Below are 22,128 nucleotides of genomic sequence, written 5' to 3' on the forward strand. Positions count from 1 at the left end.
TTACGATGTCGGTGAAAATTTCAAATATTCATGAACTTTCACCTATAGGTTGATCTATGATTATTGTTATAGGAATTGTTTATCTTGCAAGCTCACATATGAAATCGGGCGTTCTCCAGGATCTCTCGGAGATGTTCTTCTTGATAACAATTATCCCGCCGCCGGAGAAAGGTGGTACGCGTTTTGAATTATCATGTTTTGCAATAGAGAAATATCAATATTGCCCATAATGAATGCTTTCAGAAGAGACGGCCCGTGCTGGGCCTGGCATTTGCTACGCGCTGCGTTCGACACGTGCTTGCATCGATTCCGATAATAACATATTCACTGTTGCATTCAAATAATATACGATAGGTATAATACTACAGTATTTCTCAATCTAGGTTAAACCTAAAGTACCCGCAACAAATCCTATTGTTAGTAATTATCTCGCCTCTCCCGTGGATTAGTGCTTAGAGCTGTGGGATTTCAATCAGAGGTTCCAGGTTCGATACTCCAGCCTGAAGTCAACAAGAGTAAAAGCGGTTTTTGCATGGAAATTTAAATACCAATATGTTTCTAATTGTTAGTGAAAATAGCCCTGAACCGGCAAACCGAAACTAAAATAATAAAATTCATCACATAGAGATAGGGCAACTATTCTGGTTGCCATCTATAAAACCGACTTCAATAGTTAAGCCAAATCATCACAACAGCTTATAGAACACTGTCCAAATTTCCATGTTCTGACCGTTGTGTAAAAAATTAAAACAAAATAAATTGAAATTATTATCCGAAATTTTGAAACTCTAAGAAAGACCGATTCGAATAATCTTCCTGTGGATATCGTGTGATTAGAGCGGAGCACAAAGGTCCAATTTTATCATATTTTATTAATTTGGCAATTATACTGTGAAAACCAAATCAACTACATCAAAACCAATAACACATATGACATAAACAACTATCTAACTATGTTCAGTAAAATACCTAGCTGATTCATCATTGTAGTACTATGTTTTCTTTGCTATTTTTCAAAAAATTGTCACTTGGTCGTTTTTACCCTATAGACGAGGTAAAATGGTACAGCCAGAGACTAACAGATCTTATTACTGGGTCTTACTTATATATACTTATAATTTTAGAGAAATTTATTTGAACAGCGATCAGAACTATGAGCTATTGTGATTAATATCTTACAAACTACGTTTGTTTTTATTATAGATAGCAACCCAAACTGTTGTCTCATCTCTATGTGCTAAATTTTTATTATTCATCACTATTACAATTACTGTAATAGTGATGTTTTTAATTGGTGCAGCAATGCCGTATTAGGGCTGTTTTCACTTGGAAACATATTGCTATCTTTATTTCCATGTGAAAATCGTTGTCACTGCTGCCTGACAACAGGCTGCTCGAAGTGGGTATCGAACCCGGGACCCCTGATCCAGGCCAAGTCGTTCTAGCCACTTACCTACGAGCGAGTCCATTTACGAGATGATAGCTACATTATTCAACCAATGCTAAATATAATTTTATGAGCACATTTTTTTACAAAGACAACACAGTATACAACCAGATATTTTTTCAGAAGTATTTATCAGCAGAGTTGGAATAACTATTAATTTAATTTATCTCTTATGAAAATGCTTTTCTTAACTTATTTCACGTTCTTATTTACTATTTTTTATTGTACACATCTTTGCCAGGGCAAAGGTTCAGGTTACTCCACCCACGTGTGAGCTTTTATAGAGGGTATATAAAAAACGGTTGAATCTAACTAAAAAATAACAATACATCTTAAATATAAAAGCTTGAAGTAATTTATATTTTGAACTACAGGACACTTTTATTTTCATACTGCAAAATGCTGTTGGTATATAAATACGGGTTCTAAAACCTTGACTTGAAACAATTCGATAATGCTCCGGGGACTTTCATATTGAATTCGCATATATATATATATATAAATATTGAGATAAATATGTGAAATTGTCTATTTTATGACTAAATTGAGCAATTCTCTAAATATATCAAATATTTAGATATGTATAGATTCGATATGCAATTTTTCCAAAATTAGAATTGCACACCCATTTACCATAATATTATTTTAGATCTAAAGTTTCCATAATATTATTTTAGATCTAAAAACTTTCCGTTCAACCAATTTAGGCCAGTATTGAAAAAACCGCTACAAAAAATGCGACCAGGCATTTAATAATCCCATATTCTATGCGAAATTTATTGTCAGTAGCATTTTGATGTATCGTTTGCGTTTATGCGACAGAGTATAAGTATATTTTAACACCTGGGTAGTCAAAACAACATTTGTTGTCAAACATTTGATTTATAGATTTGTGATAAAATAGAAGCTTTGCAATTCATAAACTTGTAAATCAATTGTAAAACGAAGCCTAGTAAACTGATTCTGGAGTTATTTTGGTAAAATGAATGATTTTCTGTATTATATGTAGAGGCACATATTATGAATTTATAATAACATAAATGATATAACTAATACAAAATAATTTAGGAAATTAAAACAAAATCGGGATTTTTTTTTAGGAATGAAAATATCATACTCCCGATGTATAGTTTTTATAGAAAGAATAGAATAGGGTAAAGCGGGGCTTAAAGTTCCACCACCAATATCTCAAAAGCAAATAAAGTTGTGAGTTTTTTTAATAACAATATTTGAAAGTAAAGGGCAAAAGATGTGTGTGTAACCAGCCATCGAGCAAAGTCGCTATCAGAAAGTAAACCACCATGTTTGAAAGTCTATAAAAAAATTATTTTCTTTCATTGTGAGTTTTTTTGGTTGTGAGCACTGTTGTTTAGTTTACTAGACCTTAATATATTATTTAGGTATACATTATTTAATTGTTGTATAAAATGTATTGTTATTTATAAGTTATCTTCAACAGGGTTCTTTATATAACCTCCACAATAGCTCACATGTGGCTGGGGCAAAAAGGGGCATGAGTACCTTTACCGTGCCAAAGGTGTAAAAAAGAAAGTGAATTGAAAAAAAAACAATTTTAAAAAAGACAAATTAAATAATAGTCATTCGTCCTCAGCTGATGAAAATTTCTGACAAAATACCAGATCAAGTTTATATATAGAGTTATCCTTGTACAAAATGTATGTAAATGAATTTATATTTTGCATTAGTTGAATAATATAGCTATTATTTCTTACAATTCCTTTAAATTTAAAATTAAGACATTGTATATGTTTGCTTGCTGGCTCTCTTTTTACCCAGCCTATGGAGTTTTTATATAGATTTTAATATATTTGTAACTCATATTTTTGCTCGAACCAATTAATCCACTTTATTTACATTTACAGGTAGTAGCTGCTATTCAGTCACAGTTTTAAATTTAAAATAAAAGAAAATGTATTCATCACTTGTTTCATTCACCAATCTATCAATTTGTTCATCGTGTTCCCTTCTTACATCGTTACAATCCTGTGGTACTAAAAATCTGTTTGAATCTTATTTATTTCAAGGCGATATCGCAAACGCCGACATACTTGATGTTATGTGAATAAGATTCCAATATATTTCTGAAAGCTATTACAGCTAAATCTTCTCAAGAATATAAAACATGAAATATTTGATAGGTATTTTCGCTTCATGGTTCACATATAACGTTCGAGGGACACATATACGCCAACATGGTAAGTATTTTCGATTTAGTAATAAAATTTTGCAGGGGCTAACCAGTCCATTTTCAAATATACGTCTTTATTATCTCGTATAAGGAACTCACGCGACATTAACTCGAGGAAGAGTTCCTTGAGAAATAATAAATTCTAAGCCACTTTACAGTTTGTTTTTATATAATAGTAACTCAAGCATATTATGAAAGGAGTATAATATTATAAATGGAGCTATGAAACGAGATCGTGCGTGAATCAAATTAGTATATCCAACTGTGTTTATATTTAATAAAGTGGGATTTGGATGTTCCAAACTTTAGCGAAACGTTAGAATTGTATAGCAGAAACTATATGCTTTTTTATAAATATATAAGCATTAAGTACACAGTACATCTACATATTGAAAATTTTAATAATTAATTAAGTTTGGTATAGGAGTAGAAGATCATACGTTGAAATTTTTATTTACTTTACTTTTTATTTAATTTCACATAGATATAAAAATATGAAATTCTCAGAAATCTTTTGGAAATAAAACACGCGTTTACTTAATTAATCATTTCTTTATACATAAGCAAGCCTTATTCAATAGTAAATTATATTTCAATTTATTGAAACTTCGAATTAATTAACATCAAAATAATTATATTGAAGAAAAGACAAACATTTTAACAGAGTTTTCTAGCATAAAAATCACCAACTGCTGTAATATGTTGTTTTTTCAATATAATTGAATTGGTGTTTTTTTATAATTGGTATGCATAATTTGATTAAAATTGTGCATAACTATAATTAATATTTCTGTACATATCAACGTATATATTGAACTGAGAGATAACACACATATGGCACTCGAAACGTACAATTTGAAATAAATATTATAGTTCATTACGTCTCATTGACTGTTAATTAAATCAAGTAAAAGGTTTTCATGTCGAACAAAACACCTCATGATTAGGATTCATAACTGCCGTAAAAACATAAACAATTGTAGCAAAAATAGTTATTCATTGTATAGATTATATTTTATCTATACTTATTATTAACAGATTAGCTATTTCACTTGAAAACTTCAAAACAACTCACTTTTATTATTGGTCGTACCAAGGCTTAAAAAAGTAAATAGAAAAACAATGACAATCTGTTGAGAAACTGTCGGGTCCGCTAATAAGATCTATCTTTTTTTCATATTTTTGAATGAAATTATTTTTCATTATCAACCGGAAGAATTGTACTTTCAAATAAAAAAGAAATTTGAGAAATTTCCTGTAGTTTTTTTATAGCATTTAAAAAAATGTTATTTGGCGGACCCTTTATATAGTTATTTTTTTAATAGCATATTTGCATGAAATGATACTAAAAATTTGCGTACCCTTTACATATATATTTTCTGCATAGCATATTTGTATGAAAGGAAAATAAAAATTTAAAAAAATCAACTTTGAATTAAAACTCAATTTTGATTCACCTTAGATAAATGAAATGAAAAATAGTAAAATCAAATTTCACAAATATGTGATTAATTAAATACATTTATTCAAAGGTGTATGACAAATACGCTAAGGAATGAAAAATACAATCAATTCGAAAAAGCACTCGTTCCAACAACTTCTGAATGTCGTATTAATTTGACTAAATTATTATGTGAATTCTTCATTATTTTTTAATTAGTTTTATAAATATGTGTCATAAATCAAATCCAAAATGTAACTTGTAAACCCGCTAATTAAAGTGGCCGTATCACTTATACAGGTTAAATATTTTGAACAGGCCTCCGTGTGAATACGATTTATGAGGACGAGTTTGTAATCAATTCAGACAGTTTTCTATCTCTTGCGGGTATTACGGGATCAACACGGGATTGATACCAATTTTATCGGAAAAGATTTGTATTTCCAATCGCTTTTTAGAAGTGTTTAACTTTACTGCAGTCAAGGGTTTATAGTTGAACGAGGGTTGTGAAATAAAAATACAGCGCTGTTCATGTGCAGAATAAATATTTTCACTGCTATTGGGTATATTCTGTATTCTTTTCAATATATGTTTTACTTTGTTGTATGCATAGCTATATCCAGGGATATTTTATTATCGATACAAATTGAAACCAAACAGTATTATTTTTATTCAACAAAAGGATAATGGTGGATTGAAATATTGTTTAAAAATTTGTTGGAAATACAATTGCTGAACTTTAATGTTATTCTTCATTTACCACCTGTCTGAATCTCTTGAACTAACAAGACGTATAGAATATCACAAATTACTCTATAAAGCCTGCAATCGCTCTGAATGAACATTTTACATGAAAATCAACAATAATTGACAATTGACAATTGTAATAATATTCTAATTCGTCGTGAAGAAAGTATCGGCAGTTTTATGAAATCTTTAGCAAACGCCTCATGTGAGGCGACTTGTATATTTTAATATTTAATATATGTACTATTTAGGCTAAGGTGGTCCAATTTGACTATGAGCAATTATATTGTGAAAACCACAAAAAACACATATCAAACTAACAACTATCTGACTATGATTAGTAAAACTCCCATTATTAATCCCCCATCTAATTCATCATTATAGAAATGTGTTTTTTTGCCAAAGATTTGGTCTTCTTCACACCGTAGGCGAGGTAAAATGAAACAGTACGAATGTCTTATTTTCAATTTTGAATGGATTTTACGAAATAATCGATGAACTACTTTATTCAACCAATGCAAAATATGAAATTTATGGGCACATTTTTTACAGAGGTAACGTAAAAATCGTAGGAATCTAGGTGATGGTTAGTTATACATCTTCTGCCCTTTACTTTCAACTATTTTTGTTAAAAAATTCCTAACTTTACTTGTTACATATTTCATAATAATTCATATAACAAATGAGTTCTTTTTTATTAAATAATATTAAGTGACCCACGTCCGTAAAAAATCTACATGTTACAGTCTAATATGCAGTGTTTCTTTGATTATCAAATTTAATTACGATTAGTTATAGAGCAAATTTGTATGTTTTTAATCTGTATTACTGTTATAATTTCAGTTAAAATAATATATAATTAATACTATGCATTTATAGTACCTACTGTTATCTCAAGAATGCAATATTACGAATGATTAAAACTGAATGTTTTCTATATTTGTTTCTATCGTGATTATAGCACGTAATCGTTTCGAGTGTTTGACTGGTTTACTCTATTTTCTACAACTGTAATGTAACAACGTATTTTTGTCTCAAAAAAATATTTCCAGTAAAATAGCTCTTCCGGGAATTACTGCAAAAAAGTTAATAAATCACAATTAGAAAAATACAAGCATTGGGTGGCTTTTTAATAAAAATATATGAAAACTAGAAGAGGTTAACCACTATGAGCCATTAGAAATAATAATTAATATAATAGTTATTTTGACTCCTACACACATATATGCTTTGTTTCAATTTGATCTCAAATGATTCAGAATTACGAGAAATGAGAGAAAACATATCCGCCTCCTTCGCGAATTTAAAAAATAATATAGGGCAGGAAGGGCGCAAAGGTCCAATTTGACTTTGAGTATTTATATTGTGAAAACTAAACCAATTATATCATAATAAATAACACATATCAAACAAACAGCTATCGGACTATGTTCAGTAAAACTCCCAGCTAATTCATTATTGCAAAAACATATTTTTTTTTGCTATTTTTCAAAAAATTGTTATACATAGTTCCTTTTATTCCATATGCCAGAACAAACAGGTCCAATATCTTATTTTTAATTTTGAAAGGATTTTACGAAATAATAGCTACATTATTCAACCAATGCGAAAAAATAAATTTCAGGGGGACCTTTTTACAGAGATAACACTGTATATAACCTTGATCTGGTATTTCGCCAGATATATGCATCAGCAGAGTTGGAATAACTATTTATTTAAATTTTCTATTGTAAAATTGCTTTTTAACTTCATTTTTTATGTGCTGTTTTTTATTGTTTACCCCTTTGCCAGGGTGAGGGTTCAGTTGGTCCATTTTACTAACCCACGTGTAAGGTTTTATGGAGGTCATATAAAAAAACCGTTGAATATAACTTAAAATTAACAACACATTTTAGAAAACAATTAAATAACGTATACTTCAAAGTTATATTAAGGCCTCGTGAACTAAACAACAGTGCTCACATCGAAAGAAAATACTTTAATTTATGGGTTTTGTTTGTTTCAAACGTTGCCATGCTGATGTCAAGGTGATAGCTTGTTACACATCTTTTTTCTTCTATTTTCAGATATTGTTGTTAAAAAGTTTTTAACTTTACTTGTTTTTGAAATATCGATGGTCCCTTTTCCCGCGGATCTTTAAGCCTCGCTCTGCCATATATTTTACATTAACCATAAATTAATAATGAGATGATTCACAAATCAATTGGTTCGGTGTGAATTATTGCAGCCTTGACGACTGACGAATGTTTATATACCATAAATAAATCGTCAACAGAGTCCCGTCTATCGTATCGCAAAGAAAATGTTATTTCGCATTTCTATTCGACAGCTAATGAGTAAATAGAAAAATTGTAATATGAGCATCATAACCGAGAAATTAATTAACGTCATATATACATCCCGTGAATATTCGGTAGTCACGTAACGCTCTAAAGAAATTCCCTAACACGGAAGCAAATGAAAGGCGAATGGGATAAAATACGTGAATGGAATTCATTAAACGAATGGCCAAAGCTATGTTTACAAAGATAGATAATATAATACGTGAGTTAACTTTGTCTAGGAAAAAGGAGCACGATTCAATTATATGCACTGCCAGAGGAATATTATTCAGAATTTTCTTTTTATGTTCAGAAATATCAACCTCTCTTCTAAGAAATTTCAACGTTTATACAAGATTTAATATAAAACTGGCATCTGAAGAATGTACTAAGCTTATAAGCATCATCATTATGTTATTATACTGTTACTCTGTTATTATGTAAAGCGGTTGCATTTGTTTGATATCCTGTGAAATAAGTTATTGAAATGGAAAAGAAACTAAAAGGAAATATTCAGGTTTTAATACCTTTTGATCACATTGGCATAATTTGTAAAACTATGATTTACGTTTGTGTGCAAGTATCTGTATACGTAAGTAAGGATTCGAAACAATATTCGATTCGTATTGGTTTCGCACAGAGCCTATTTACTTTTTATAAAGTCTATTTTTCCGAAGTTACAGCCAAAAAAATTTAAAAAGGGCTATTTTGATTAAAAAATGAGACTTCTATATATTTCATATCAACCAGATTTTTATAGAGATTTTATAACTGTGTTAATTCAATTTTGGATTCGGTATAAAATTACATGAGAATTTGCAATAAATTATACGATCTACGTGAAATTTTAACTATTCAAGTTTTTTTAAATTAAATGATTCAAAAGTTTAACTAGTTTAGAGTTCCGTACGAATGTACATTAAATTTTGCTAACGTAAAAAATGAAAAATAACTCAAAATAGTATTCTAAAAGAATAATAATTTTTCGAGTACGTTCAAAGAGTTTAATTAAATTTTTCTTTAATTAACTATTTTTATAAACTAATATTTATTGATTATTGTATATAAAACGGAAGTTTCATCATTTTCCAGCCTAGGACCTAATACTAATATTATTTTGTATTAATAATGGGTAGTACTATCCAAGGGCAGTTTTCGTGAGCTAAATTAAGCTCTAACTCGATTCAGGGAAGAATTGTGTGAAAGATTTTCCACTGCCATTTCACACTGCAGTGTCCGAAATAGGTTATTTTTATTTTGAAACATAGTTCTGATCTATATTTTCAAGTGAAAATGTACATCCCTGCTGCCCGATGTCAGATTGCCAGAGCGGTGGTTAGAACTCGCCATGGAATACCTTATTTTGTATTATGCATATAAAAAGGAATGACAAAATAATTAACAAGGCATTGATAGTTTTACATACCTACTTAATATTTTTTGTTTATAGAACATATTACATATAATTTAGAAAAAAATCACTAATATGTAATAATTTATTTATTATTTAATATTTAAGAAATTTAATAAGCATTTTCATATAATTAACTTTATAAATAAATACGCACATTAATTCAACATTTCGTTATTTTTTATGAAATAAAAGAATCTGAAAATAGAGTGTAGTTTGAAAAAAAATTTACGTATAAACTGTTACATTTTGTGAAATTTTGAAAAATTTGATATTTGAAAACATCTTGTAATTGACATAATCTTCAAAAGCTCTTAGTGGTCATTAAGATTAGTGTAAAAAGGCTATAAGTTTCAAATTAGTGATTTTTTATTATACAATTATTTGTAGGATTATACAATGACATCATCAATTTTAAATTATAAATTGAATTAATTAAAATAAACTTCAAAACTTAATTGTGTAATTTTATATATTATAGTTTTCGAAGTCTACTATATGTGTAACAGCACTGTTATTTTCGAGTTCGGGTTCGCCTTGCCTTTAACTACGTTCCTTGGTGACTTTATGAACATTAAAATATTTGTTTGACAAGCATCAAATCATAAATCGAAGTTAGTATATTAAATATAAGTAATATAACACCTATATAAATAATGTGTGGTATGTGTTACTATTTCCTAGCCTGTGTCCAAGTGAGAACTTACACGTAGGTTTATCGCAAATGTCTTTATACCGCAAAATCGCTTATAAGCGGGCTTTGGAGTTAAACGTGTTCGACAACTGCTTAAACGTGTATTATTTTCAATAAGCACATTAAATGGTATATATTCTGTCCATAAATAAACATGTTCACAATATCCTACAACACAAGTAGGTATTCGATAATGTTTTCCTTTGCTTCATATTATATTTGGAATTTGGAAACAGTGAGCAGTTTGTATTTTTAAGCTTTGTCTGATTGAAATTTTGTTGAATTGGTAATGCAATAATTAGCAATAGAAAGCTAAAGATAACTATTAAATTTTTTGTGAGAATTTTCTTTTTTTGTAATTTTAAGCCAGAGTAAATGAGATTTTTTGTTCCACATTTAAATTATATTTTGTCAATAAAACATTATTATTAGTCTTCCGAAAAAAAAACATATAAATTACTGCAAAAAATAGGGTAGGGCGGGGCTTAAAGGTCCGCGAGTAAAAAAGTACCACCACCGATATCTCAAAAACAAGTAAAGTTAAAAAAAATTTAACAACAATATTTGAAAGTAGAGGGAAAAAGATGTATAACTAGCCATCATCTTGATTCTTACGACGTTGCTATCGGGAGATAAACGGTAATCTTTGAAAATCCATAACAAAAGTATTTTCTTTCGTTGTTAGTTTTTTTTGGTTGTTAGCACTGTTGTTTAGTTCACGAGACCATATTATAATTTTTAATTATACGTTATTTAATTCCTTTATAAGATGTAACGTTATTTTTAAAAGTTAGATTTAACAGTCTTTTTATATAACTTCTACAAAAGTTTACATGTGAGGAGGGTTAAAAAGGACCACCTGAACCTTTACCCTGGCAAAGATGTAAACAATTATGAATAAGGAGTAAAAAATAAAAAGTTAAAAAAGTGAATTTTATAAAAGATAAGTTAAATAAATAGTTATTATTATTCCAACCCTGCTGATGAATATTTCTAACGGAATAACAGATCAAGGTTATATGCAGTGTTATCTGTGTAAAAAATATACCCATATTTCTTTTTTACATTGGTGAATAATGTAGCTACTATTTCATAAAATACCTATAAAATTAAAAATAAGACATAATGACCAAATGACAAATTTTTGAAAAACAGCACAAAAACACATTTCCACAACGATGAATTAGCTGGGAGTTTTACTAAACATAGTCAGATAGTTGTTTGTTGGATATGTTTTATTTGTTGCGATATAATTGGATAATTCTTCAATGTCAAATTGGACCTTTGTGCCCTGCACTACCCTATACATATAAATAAATAAATATATATATATATATATATTTTGTAGAGTTTCGAACAAGAATCCAAAAATAATACAAAATAAAAAAAAAAAAAAATCAAAAAAATTTTCTATTATGTTTAATATCCTGTTCTGATAATCCACTCATTTATTTTTATCATTTTTATTTTGAACATATTATCATATTTCTGTACATTATTATATTTTTTACAATTTAATTCATTATTTAAGAAAAATCTATTTTCTTTTCCTAAACATATTGTTTGCTAAAATCTCATCAAGATCATGTTTCTTGACAGATGTCCTGAAGATGGAACGTACCTAGTTCCGAAACGTCGACAATAAACAAATAATTAAATAAAGAAATTGTTTTTTTAAAAACTTTTCTTGTTTTTTATTTTGTATTATTTTTGGATTCTTGTTCGAAACTCTACAAAATATACACAAATCCAAGACTCTACCATTCAATATATATATATATATATATATATATATATATATATATATATATGATTTAGTAGTTAATTTTGATGTTGAAATATATGAGTGAGTTCTTGAGGGCGATACATCAAACAAAGAAAAGATATATATATATATATATATATATATATATATATAGAGTCATTAGTACCATATTAGGACAGCTCAAGCGTTATGTAAATTATGATATGATATAAATTGATAAAGTAATCTATTTGCAAAAACTTGGCTAAAATAATTAACTTTCAATTTATAATATCATTAACTTGGAACATGACGTTATTATTAAATGAGTTGTTAAATAAATAATTCGCTAGAAAATCATGAATTAGAATTTATGAGTTCCAGTATGCTAATTAATAATCTTCAATAATTCAATCTACTTATTTTGAACTGTCTGATATTAATTCATAGCTGTACTTGCGTTCGTAAGAACGCTATTAATTTACCAATTCCCGTATATATTGATTTACTTTCGAAATTCTATTTAGTATGCATGTATATATATATATATATGTATATATATATATATATATATATATATATATATATAATGTGATTGATACAGATAAGATGCGTATTTTGCATGTCCCCTTACCCCTTTGGTAATGCATCAAGAGATTTGGTTTTTTTTTTTAATTTTTAAAACAAGGAAATATGTAAAGAATTATCACATCAGTTTATAAATGAAAAATTATATTATAAAAAAGTAATGCCCTATTGAAGTTATTTGTTTTACAATTCTTGAATAGCAAATGTAAAATCGATAATTCATGGTAAATTAATTTACGAACACAAATGCCCCTATAATGTTAAAATGAATTTCGTGAAAGTTATAACAACAAAGTTTAAGAATGCATAATTAATTATTTTTGAGATCATTCATTGATTCTCGGTGCATGAAATATAAGAAATTGTGTAAGAAATGTTAGTTATTAATTATTTATTAGAGTATCAAAAAGTTGCCAGCCATTCCAACTAAGTATGTTTTAGTATGAAAATTATACATACTAAAATTAAAAAATGTCCTTTTATAAGTAAACAATGTTTTGATTAAAACTAAATTGACCGTACTTTCCGAAATAGCGCGTCTTCCTAATCAGTTGGAATCGATTGTTTTTTGAATTATTCAAATCGGTTGATTAGACGAAAAATTGTATCCACACAAAATACACACACAAACATCCATTTTTCCTAAGGTATGCCAAAATGTTTAGAAACCTGTGAAACGTGAAGATATTCAAAAATATTCATTTACGATGAATTACTATAACGATAAGATTAATAGATTTTAAGCTCGCTATTGAACTATCTGTATACCATTTTATATGGAACAAAATCTAATTTCTTTCAAATTCATGACATGTTATTGCGTTAGAAATGTGAGGAAATTATAATCAAAAATAATAATAAACCCCTTAAATATGGAAAAAGAAAAACGCTTTGTAAATTATTTGTTACTATCGTAGTATATCATTAGGTAAATCAGTTTAGTAAATGTTTTATTTTCAGCCTCATAATGATAATTTAATAAATTCAACAGCATTTAATTCACCAACAAAGGATTGGCAAGAATGAAAATAAAGAAATTGTACTAGTTAGGAATCCGCTTCAGTTTTTCCTCATTTCCTTTCTAGCAATTCATTATTTTCGCTGCATAGAACAATCTAAATGTACCGGCGCGAACAATAAATAATTCACAAATTAATCTAGACTATAATCCCTCCCTTGCAAATTTGCTATGTTTTAATGAGTTGGGGGTTACGAGCTCTAATAACCGCAAATGATCCATAATATCCCAACTTGAATGAATATTATGCATGCACATTTCTAATAGATACTAAATGAGGTACTGGATGGTAATTTTGTCAATTTGGGATTGTAACTTATTGTAATGTTATTCAAATACAATTTCACAAACAATCTGCGCGATCATTTGTACGGGCCATGGTTGTCGGATGGCTGGACATTATTTTATTCACGTGGTAATAAACGTGTCAATGAAATGTGTTATGGACAAAATCAGGAAAATATAGTGGCTTAAGTTTTTTACAAGTTATTAATTAATATTTGAGGAATGAACGTATTTCATACTGAAGCAAAATCTATAAAGTCTCTGTATTTCAAGAAAATCGGACAAAGTTGAGAATTCATGGGTATTGTATCGAAAAAGGTTATTGTATCGCAGAGGAAGAAAACAGATGAAGATTATAGTGGTCAAATAGCTATATCTCCGAAATTAAATTTTGACAAATCTTTGTAAACATATTTTTGGATAGTAATTGCAAATATCTAAAAAAAAACAAAATCGTTTTTTTTTAATTCGAGATCATGATACCCCCTTGAGGCATTGTGTCTTCAGAGAAATTGCTTTCTTTTATATAATCGTATGAAATCTACATGAAAATAGCAAGTAAGGAACTTAAAAAAATTTTTTTTTTGATTTTTTTATGTTTTTGGAAATATTAATATTCAAATAAATAATAATATTCAATAAAAGTGTTTAAATTTTTGTAGTGACAAAATGTTATAACAAAATAGTACTGATATGAAAAATTATATCATTTTTTTATTTTACTAATAATTTCAAGATTTATTTTACTAAGATTTAAAAATATTTTATACATGATATGGCACCTACAAATGCTTTAAAAAATAAATATGATATTACAATACCAGTAAGAACTGGAAAATTTTATAATTTTATATGTGAATAAAATTGATTGATCTAAATTAAATAAAAAACAATCTTTATAAATTCATCAACAAAATATTTTTTGCTTTTTGTGTGACGTGAATTTTATGGAAAATTCGAGAACTCTTATTTATTGGTATGGTTCTCAAAAAGTATTGCAAAACCTTTCGCATATTCTTAAAATCTAGTAATAAAAACTGATATATATTTATGATAACAAAATTGTCATTTTTTAACTTCCTGAAGGAGAAGTTTATGTTTTCATAAAAAAATCCGATTCATGAATTCTGAATCGAATGAGACCGAATTTGGAAAAAGTATGTGTGTGTAAAAAGATTTTTTGAAAAAGAAAAGCCGATTTTTATGGAACGTTTTGAGGCGATATATACCATTAAAGTCCTATGGAAACTGGTTCAATTATAGAAATTACTGATTTTTGAAAATTTGCTTTTAGAAAATACTCCGAATTAACGTGTTCGTTCGTTTTCAATAATGTGTAATAAATCCACTTAAGTTGATGTAACTTGCCTCAAGGCAAAATACCAATACCAACTAGTTTACTTTTTTTCCGCTACTTCAAAATAACATGATCTGCCATTCATTAATTCTGCAAATACTAAAAACTATACAATATACTTATACACAAGAAAATATTGAAACGTACAGATATAAAAATAATCATTTTCGATTTTTGCGATATCAATAATTTACCACGAAACAGTTTTAATATCAAAAAATCTCAAAAATTTAAATGTATAATAAAGTATATGACAGTTTAAAAGTAGAGTGAGTTATTTAAATAATATATTATATATTAATAATATTATATTTTCGATAATAATACTTCACATTAATATGTACAGATCTAAAAAAATAAAAGTATTATTTATTAACAAATACATTTTGTCCTTTCCATAAAACTGGAAGTATCGATAAGTGTGACAAAAGGATTTTAATTAATTTTTGCATAACTTGTTGAGTAAAAAATGCGGATAATGAAAAGTGTCTTCATCGAATATGATGCTAATCGAGTAAAAATTCTTCATTAATAAAAATCCATATAGAATTTTACTCAATATCATACATCTAACGATGAGATAAAGTGTCAGCTACTATTATATGAGCGGCCATGGTCCGTGAGTGCTTCTATCAGCTTATTCTGTTTAATTTTACACCTAATCCGTTTACGTGATATTTAATTAAGATAACAAACTTCGTATTCTCTACACCAAATTAATGTAATTAAACACTATCCTTACACAATTAAGTACATAAATAGAAAGCAGCTGCATAAAGTAATTGTAAAACGAGTTTAATGGGTTTTTAAAGCGAATAGAAGTTGAGAGCACGGACTGATTTCAATAAATTTTTCAACATTCATTACTATTCTAAACTTTCATTGTTTGTTCAAAGATAGTAATGAGATGCAGAATAGTGTAAACCATTTATGCAATATGTAAAATGAATTAATATATAGATATAATAAAATAAATAATGGCTAGTACAAGTACTGCCATAGGTCAGGTTCATGAGCTGAGTTAAACTCCAACTCGATTTAGGAAAGAATAATAGCGTGAGAGGTTTCCTATTGCCATTTCACACCGCAGTGCCCTAAATGGGTGATTTTCAATTGGAAACATATTTTTGATCTATGTTTTCAAGTGAAAATGGACATCGCTACTGCACGGTATTCGAAATATTTATACATATTAATATTATTATATTGAAACATAAACAACATTTTAATAAGTTATTAAAATTTATGAAAAATGTAAATGTTAAATGTTTTGAAAAAATATTGTTGTCCACTATAATATTATCTTTTCTCTACATTTTTTAGCATTGCCAATATTTAATGCTATTTATACTATTTTATATGAAAGCAACTTATTGGTTTAAATCACAGTCCTAATGTTAGAAAAAAATTAAAGTTGTTTTACTGTTTTCAATTTATTTTATATTGCATATATATTATAATTTGATTTTATTTTTTATTCGGCCACTAAATTTTGCTTTTATTTACATAAACTAATGCAGTTGAGGCGTGATTAGTATTTTTGTTTAAGAAACTTTACTTTTAATTTTAGTTTTTGTGCAATGAGCTTTTATCTAACATATTAATTGCGCAATCACCATTAATATACTTATTCTTCTTTAAATATTGTTTTATTTTGGTTTATTGTTCATAGCAAACTATAACAGTACATTCAGCTATATATTATTACAGGTATATATCTAAATATTGTAATAATATTTTCTTCATTTCACTAAAGGTAGATATGCAATATTAATTCAGAATTAGTGTTTGTTATGAAAAATTATATTTAAAAAGAAAATAAAAACAAAAACGGCAGTTGAATTAACAAAAGAATTATCATTTATCCAGGAACTTTATGTGTTTCAAATTGTTATATTTTTTTGTCTCAACACATCTGGTTCGATACATAAGAGATATTTAAATATATGTAAAATCCATATGCAATGTAGAAATTCTTTTCTCAAATAATATTATATGAATAAACCAATAATATTATATAAATATACAAAATCGTAATCAATAACAGAAATATTGAAGAGTTAAAAATTAAAAGATATATTTTAGTACGAACATTACTTTAGTAGGAATACCTATTTTATAGATATACATATACATATTATGTTTTAAAATATCTAAATAATGTATAAAATTTGAATTGAAATATAATCTTTAAAAAAAAACTTTAGTATGAATAAAGCTAATGCATAATTATCATTTTATGCTGGTACCGAATTTTGAATCAAATTCAGAATCTAAAATAAAAAAGTATTATAATATGGATATGAAAAAGCCAAAATATATATATAACAAATAAAACTAAATTTAAAATTAAATTAAGCACATTTGAATTATACTAAAATCATACGCTTTTCAGGATATTCTAATTGAAATAAAAGATATATCCTTTACTCTTCTATAACTAACATTAAATAAAACAATATTGAATTATGATCGAACTACGCTATTTTTAAAATTTCATTTAAATCTTCAATAAAGTATATTCGGATTGATTCAAAAAATTATATTACAAATAACTATAATATTAACTACAATTCGTTATAATGTTTGAAACATATGGACACTTTCTACGTTCCGTAATTGTAGTGTTTCAACTTTTTATGTCGATACAGTCTACATCCGAGCATCTTTATTTACATTTAATAAAGTTTTTGTAAGGCGGAAACGGTTGTATCTTTTAAAAACAACGTTGATGTTCACGGATAACAAGTATCTATAACGTCGTTGGAGTTATTCTTATTATGTAGAGTTAAAAATTGAAGAATAGATAGGTATTTATAACACATAGTCTTTACTTTTAGCAATTATCTACTATGGATCTAAAATCAAACCACAAGATTAGTAAACTCTACGTGGTTGAAATCGTACACCAGAAACTATGCATGATTGTCCGCATTGTATTTTTTCCGTAAGGTTTTTTGGCTTTATCAGTTTTAGATCTAACCAATTACGGAAACTTGATAACGTTTTTACTAATTACACGAGCAACTGTTGCGTACAGAAAAGTAGGAAAACAAAAAGAAGGACTAAATATCGGGTATCGAACACGCGGTGCCCTTTCAAAGAAAAAACATAATGAATTCATATTAGATACGCCAGTCTTGGTTTTGGAAGTATTCTACATTTAAAATATAGTAACGTCATCATCAATGAATGAATCCTGACTGTTTAATAATATAACAGTTAGGGGAGTGTGATATTATTGCTTTCACGGTACATTTGATGATATCTTAATAGCATGTTGGAATACATTGAGGATTCTGATATTAGAAAGCGATAGAGTCAGCATTTTATATGAATATGTGATATGTGATTATCTTGTAGCAAAGATGATACCTTTGATAGAAAGCAATAGGCTTTACATTGGTACTTATATATTTCTTCAATATCGAATTGTATAAATTTATACCAACTTATTAGGTACGAATAAAATAAACCAAGAACTTATGTGCCAAATGCAAGTTTTGGCTCTCCGCCGTACACTTTGAATATCAGACATAATTAATATTAAAAGAATGCATAGATAGTTAAAAATAAATGGACTTGAAAACCGTGCTAACTTATCGATGCTAACGTACTGCAAGACTGGGTGACTTTTTCTAAACAGTTTTACTCTAAACTGTTCTTTTCATATTTATACTTCAATTATTTTCGTATATAAACATATTTTTTCAAAAGCTATTTTGAAAAATTATACATATATTAATGAAACTCAAGAATATTTAGGATGTTGTTAAGATTAAAATTAGTATAAATCACCCTACAGGAAGTTAATAAACAGTTTTTTTTAAATTATTTTTTATATCCAAAGAGATTGTGTTACAAATTGTTCTGATTCGTTCGACAACATCAAGTTCACACGTATTTTACAAGAGAACATAGAAAGAGTTAGTAGAATATTTTAACAGTTTTCAATATAGGATTTCCCAAACCTATGAGGCATTAATTTATTTCAACTTTAGAGAGAAAAATCATGAAGTAATTTGACATGAAAAATCATAGGCACAAACATAGACTCTTATTTTATTTCCATGTTTTACACCTTTGCGCTGCTCAATTTACCGGAATAAATAACTGTTAAATAAAAAATAAAAAAATGTAAGTTTCAATAGAAAGGCTTGCAAACTAAGCACACAATGAAAATATAACATAATAAAATATACCAAGAGAGTCCGCATAATTTATGAAAGCTCTGCACATTGCACTTAAACTTGACGTGGTGCTTTGTGGTTTCAGATATAAATAGGTAAATCAAAGCAAACATAGGTCTTTAACATAGGTCCGTGTTTTATTACGCTGCGGTAAGCCTCACACTGGCATGATAATGTCAGAATTAGACTCTTATAGCGTACAATAGAAATTAAAACAGCTCTGCTGCGAAATTTGCCGTTGCGGCTATTATTGTCTTACCTTTACACTCGTTCGCATCCCTAGAAGTAGCACGACCCCACGGCCTGTCGAAGTGGAATAAGCTACATCTTTCGCAGTCTCTACCCGCAGTATTATGTTTACAATCACAACTCAATTGGCCATCTTTGCTCATCAAACATTTGCTCGCGTGTCCGTTACATTTGCATCTACCCCCTACTGCAAAATCGGAGACCGCATAATGATACGACATAGTAGTCGTCGAAGTGGATGTAGTGTAACTATTGATGATATTCGCCCCGGCGTCAATGGAAACAGGTTCTTCTTCCGCTGTATTACCGCGCAATTCGCGATATTTCTGGGAAGCCATCACTTGCACCGACGGTGGTCCTTTAATCGGTTCTTCGACAAGGACATCTTCGGCAGCGTCATCTCCGTCCTGTGGCATGTGCAAGCGATGAAACACCACTCGAATATCAGTTGCCGTCACCCAGTCTTGCAGTACCGGTGATGTATCGAAATCGGCGGCGCTGGGTCTGCCTTCCAGGGTGCTGAATGCAATGCGGCCTGCCGGACCTGGACCGTCGCCCCCGGTGTGTCGATGCGAATCTGTGCAACGGGCTTCTTGTTCATTCAGACGCGTGATCAAAGCTCTGTTTGGACGTCCGTACACGCGCCTGCACTGACTCGAATAAAATTGAAAGGGTTGCCATGTTTTTCCGTAGTCTGCACTTTTATAAATCGCAATAGAATCGGGTTTAGCAGTTTTAGGACAAAATTGGAGACTGACGTAGGTCAACTCGTACTTTTTACCTAAAGACAATGTCAAAGTGACATTGTCCGGAGGTGAATGTACAGACAAGGGCGGAGATAAAGGTTCAGAACGCCAGCAGGTAATATTGTTTGGATTATTCAGATCAGTCAAATGCAATGCCGGAAAGCGTCTGCGAGGTGAAGCAGCATCACACACATGGCACTGTCCGTTGTCGCCGGTATCGCAATATCGCACGGGAGCATGTTGGCCACAGGTGCTCGAAGCTTGGACGGGTTGATTGAATGCAGCATTTACGAAATCAGGGATACAGCGTCGAGGGCGGTCATCATCGTAACAAGGGTCCACCGATCCTTTCTGCATATTAAACATTTTCATATAAGATTCACCGGCTTCAGTAGAGGGTTGTAACGGATTGAGCGCGCACAGCACCACCAGTGATAAGACACACGACCGCATGTTGAATCGCACGAGAAAAATCTGTTTGACACTAAATTTAATTGCGATCGAAATACATCATAGCACACTCAAAAGCGTTTTCGAACCAAAACTAATAAAAACCTGGAATAGCTTTATCACTTGTATGCACACTGACACTTGCCTCTGAAGGGAGTCCGTTTGATATTACGCACGTGCTCTGCACGTGAGAGGGGCGTGCGTTCGTGAAGAAGGATCGCGTTAGACTGTGCGCGCGATGCCACAACAGCGGACAGACAGCGAGCCGCAACTCTCGCACGAGAGCACTGCGAGAACGAGATAATAGCACCACGCAGAGAGCGGGGATGTGCTGCCCGTGAGATGACTGACGGGGTGAGTGCCGGGCTGCCAGAGTGGTAGTGACCGTAATGTAGTCGCGGTGGCTGCCGACGATGACGACGATGCTTACTGCCGTACGCAATACGCAATACGCAATACGGCGTATCATTTGCGGGAAAACCACCACCGATCGGTGACCGCTTGCCTACAAGATTCAGATAAGCGTATGTACTATGGAGTATGGACCCATGGACCCATGTCAGGTAGGCTCTCGAAGGAAAGTTCGGACTTCCACTTCAGGGTAGGTCAACCGTTCAATCACTTTTATAGATTAATAATTTCATACGATTATTTTATATTACCATTAATAATTTGAACATGTCAATTATTAAAGATAAAATTGTATAAAAAATATAATATCTTTGAATACTAATTTCTAATTAATTTTATGCGAACGTACAAAAATTCGATTCTTTACATTATTTCTTCATAATCCTAATAATTATCTTCAAGTATTCAATTTAATTATTTGTATATATACATTTATTGTTTTTAAACCATAAAGTTTCATTTGAAAAGGTAATCTCTATACATTTCAAGTTTTTTGTGCGTTAATATTGTCAAATATCTCCCTTCCGCTTTTTTGCTCTTGGTTTATAATACAAAAAGGCGGAAGGGAGATATTTCACAACCTTATATAATATTTGTTTTTATCATTTTTCAATTTTACTGTGAATTAAATTTTAGTTAAGAATAAGATATTTTTGGTCAGAAAATATATGTAGTAACTATAACGAAATATACGTATTATGGGAGACTGGGTACAGTTATGACAAGGTACGGTTGTCGTCATAACAGCTAAAGTATAATGATTTCGACATAGGGTCCAAAGGAAGAAAGATATAGTATGATTGTTCGAACAAGTTCAAAT

At 29.5% G+C, this 22,128-nt stretch overlaps 2 protein-coding genes across 4 annotated transcripts in view; one reads left to right on the forward strand and one right to left on the reverse strand.

Annotated features, from left to right (window-relative positions):
• Positions 1 to 21,093, reverse strand: part of LOC113378736 (netrin-1-like) — a 299,939-nt gene extending 278,846 nt beyond the window's left edge. For all 3 annotated transcript variants that reach the window (XM_026619312.1, XM_026619311.1, XM_026619313.1), the window contains exon 1: positions 19,712 to 21,093. In XM_026619312.1, the coding sequence (XP_026475097.1) occupies positions 19,712 to 20,900 (1,189 nt within the window). In that variant the 5' untranslated portion in view covers positions 20,901 to 21,093. The remainder of the gene's footprint in view (positions 1 to 19,711) is intronic.
• The window catches only part of LOC113378738 (translation machinery-associated protein 16 homolog), a 113,414-nt gene that overhangs the window by 81,748 nt on the left and 9,538 nt on the right, over positions 1 to 22,128 (forward strand). The gene's annotated exons all lie outside the window — the stretch shown is intronic.

Source organism: Ctenocephalides felis, unplaced genomic scaffold, assembly GCF_003426905.1.
Source record: "Ctenocephalides felis isolate EL2017-DRISC unplaced genomic scaffold, ASM342690v1 CF-g0.4_SCAFFOLD_01886, whole genome shotgun sequence".
Taxonomy (NCBI): domain Eukaryota; kingdom Metazoa; phylum Arthropoda; class Insecta; order Siphonaptera; family Pulicidae; genus Ctenocephalides; species Ctenocephalides felis.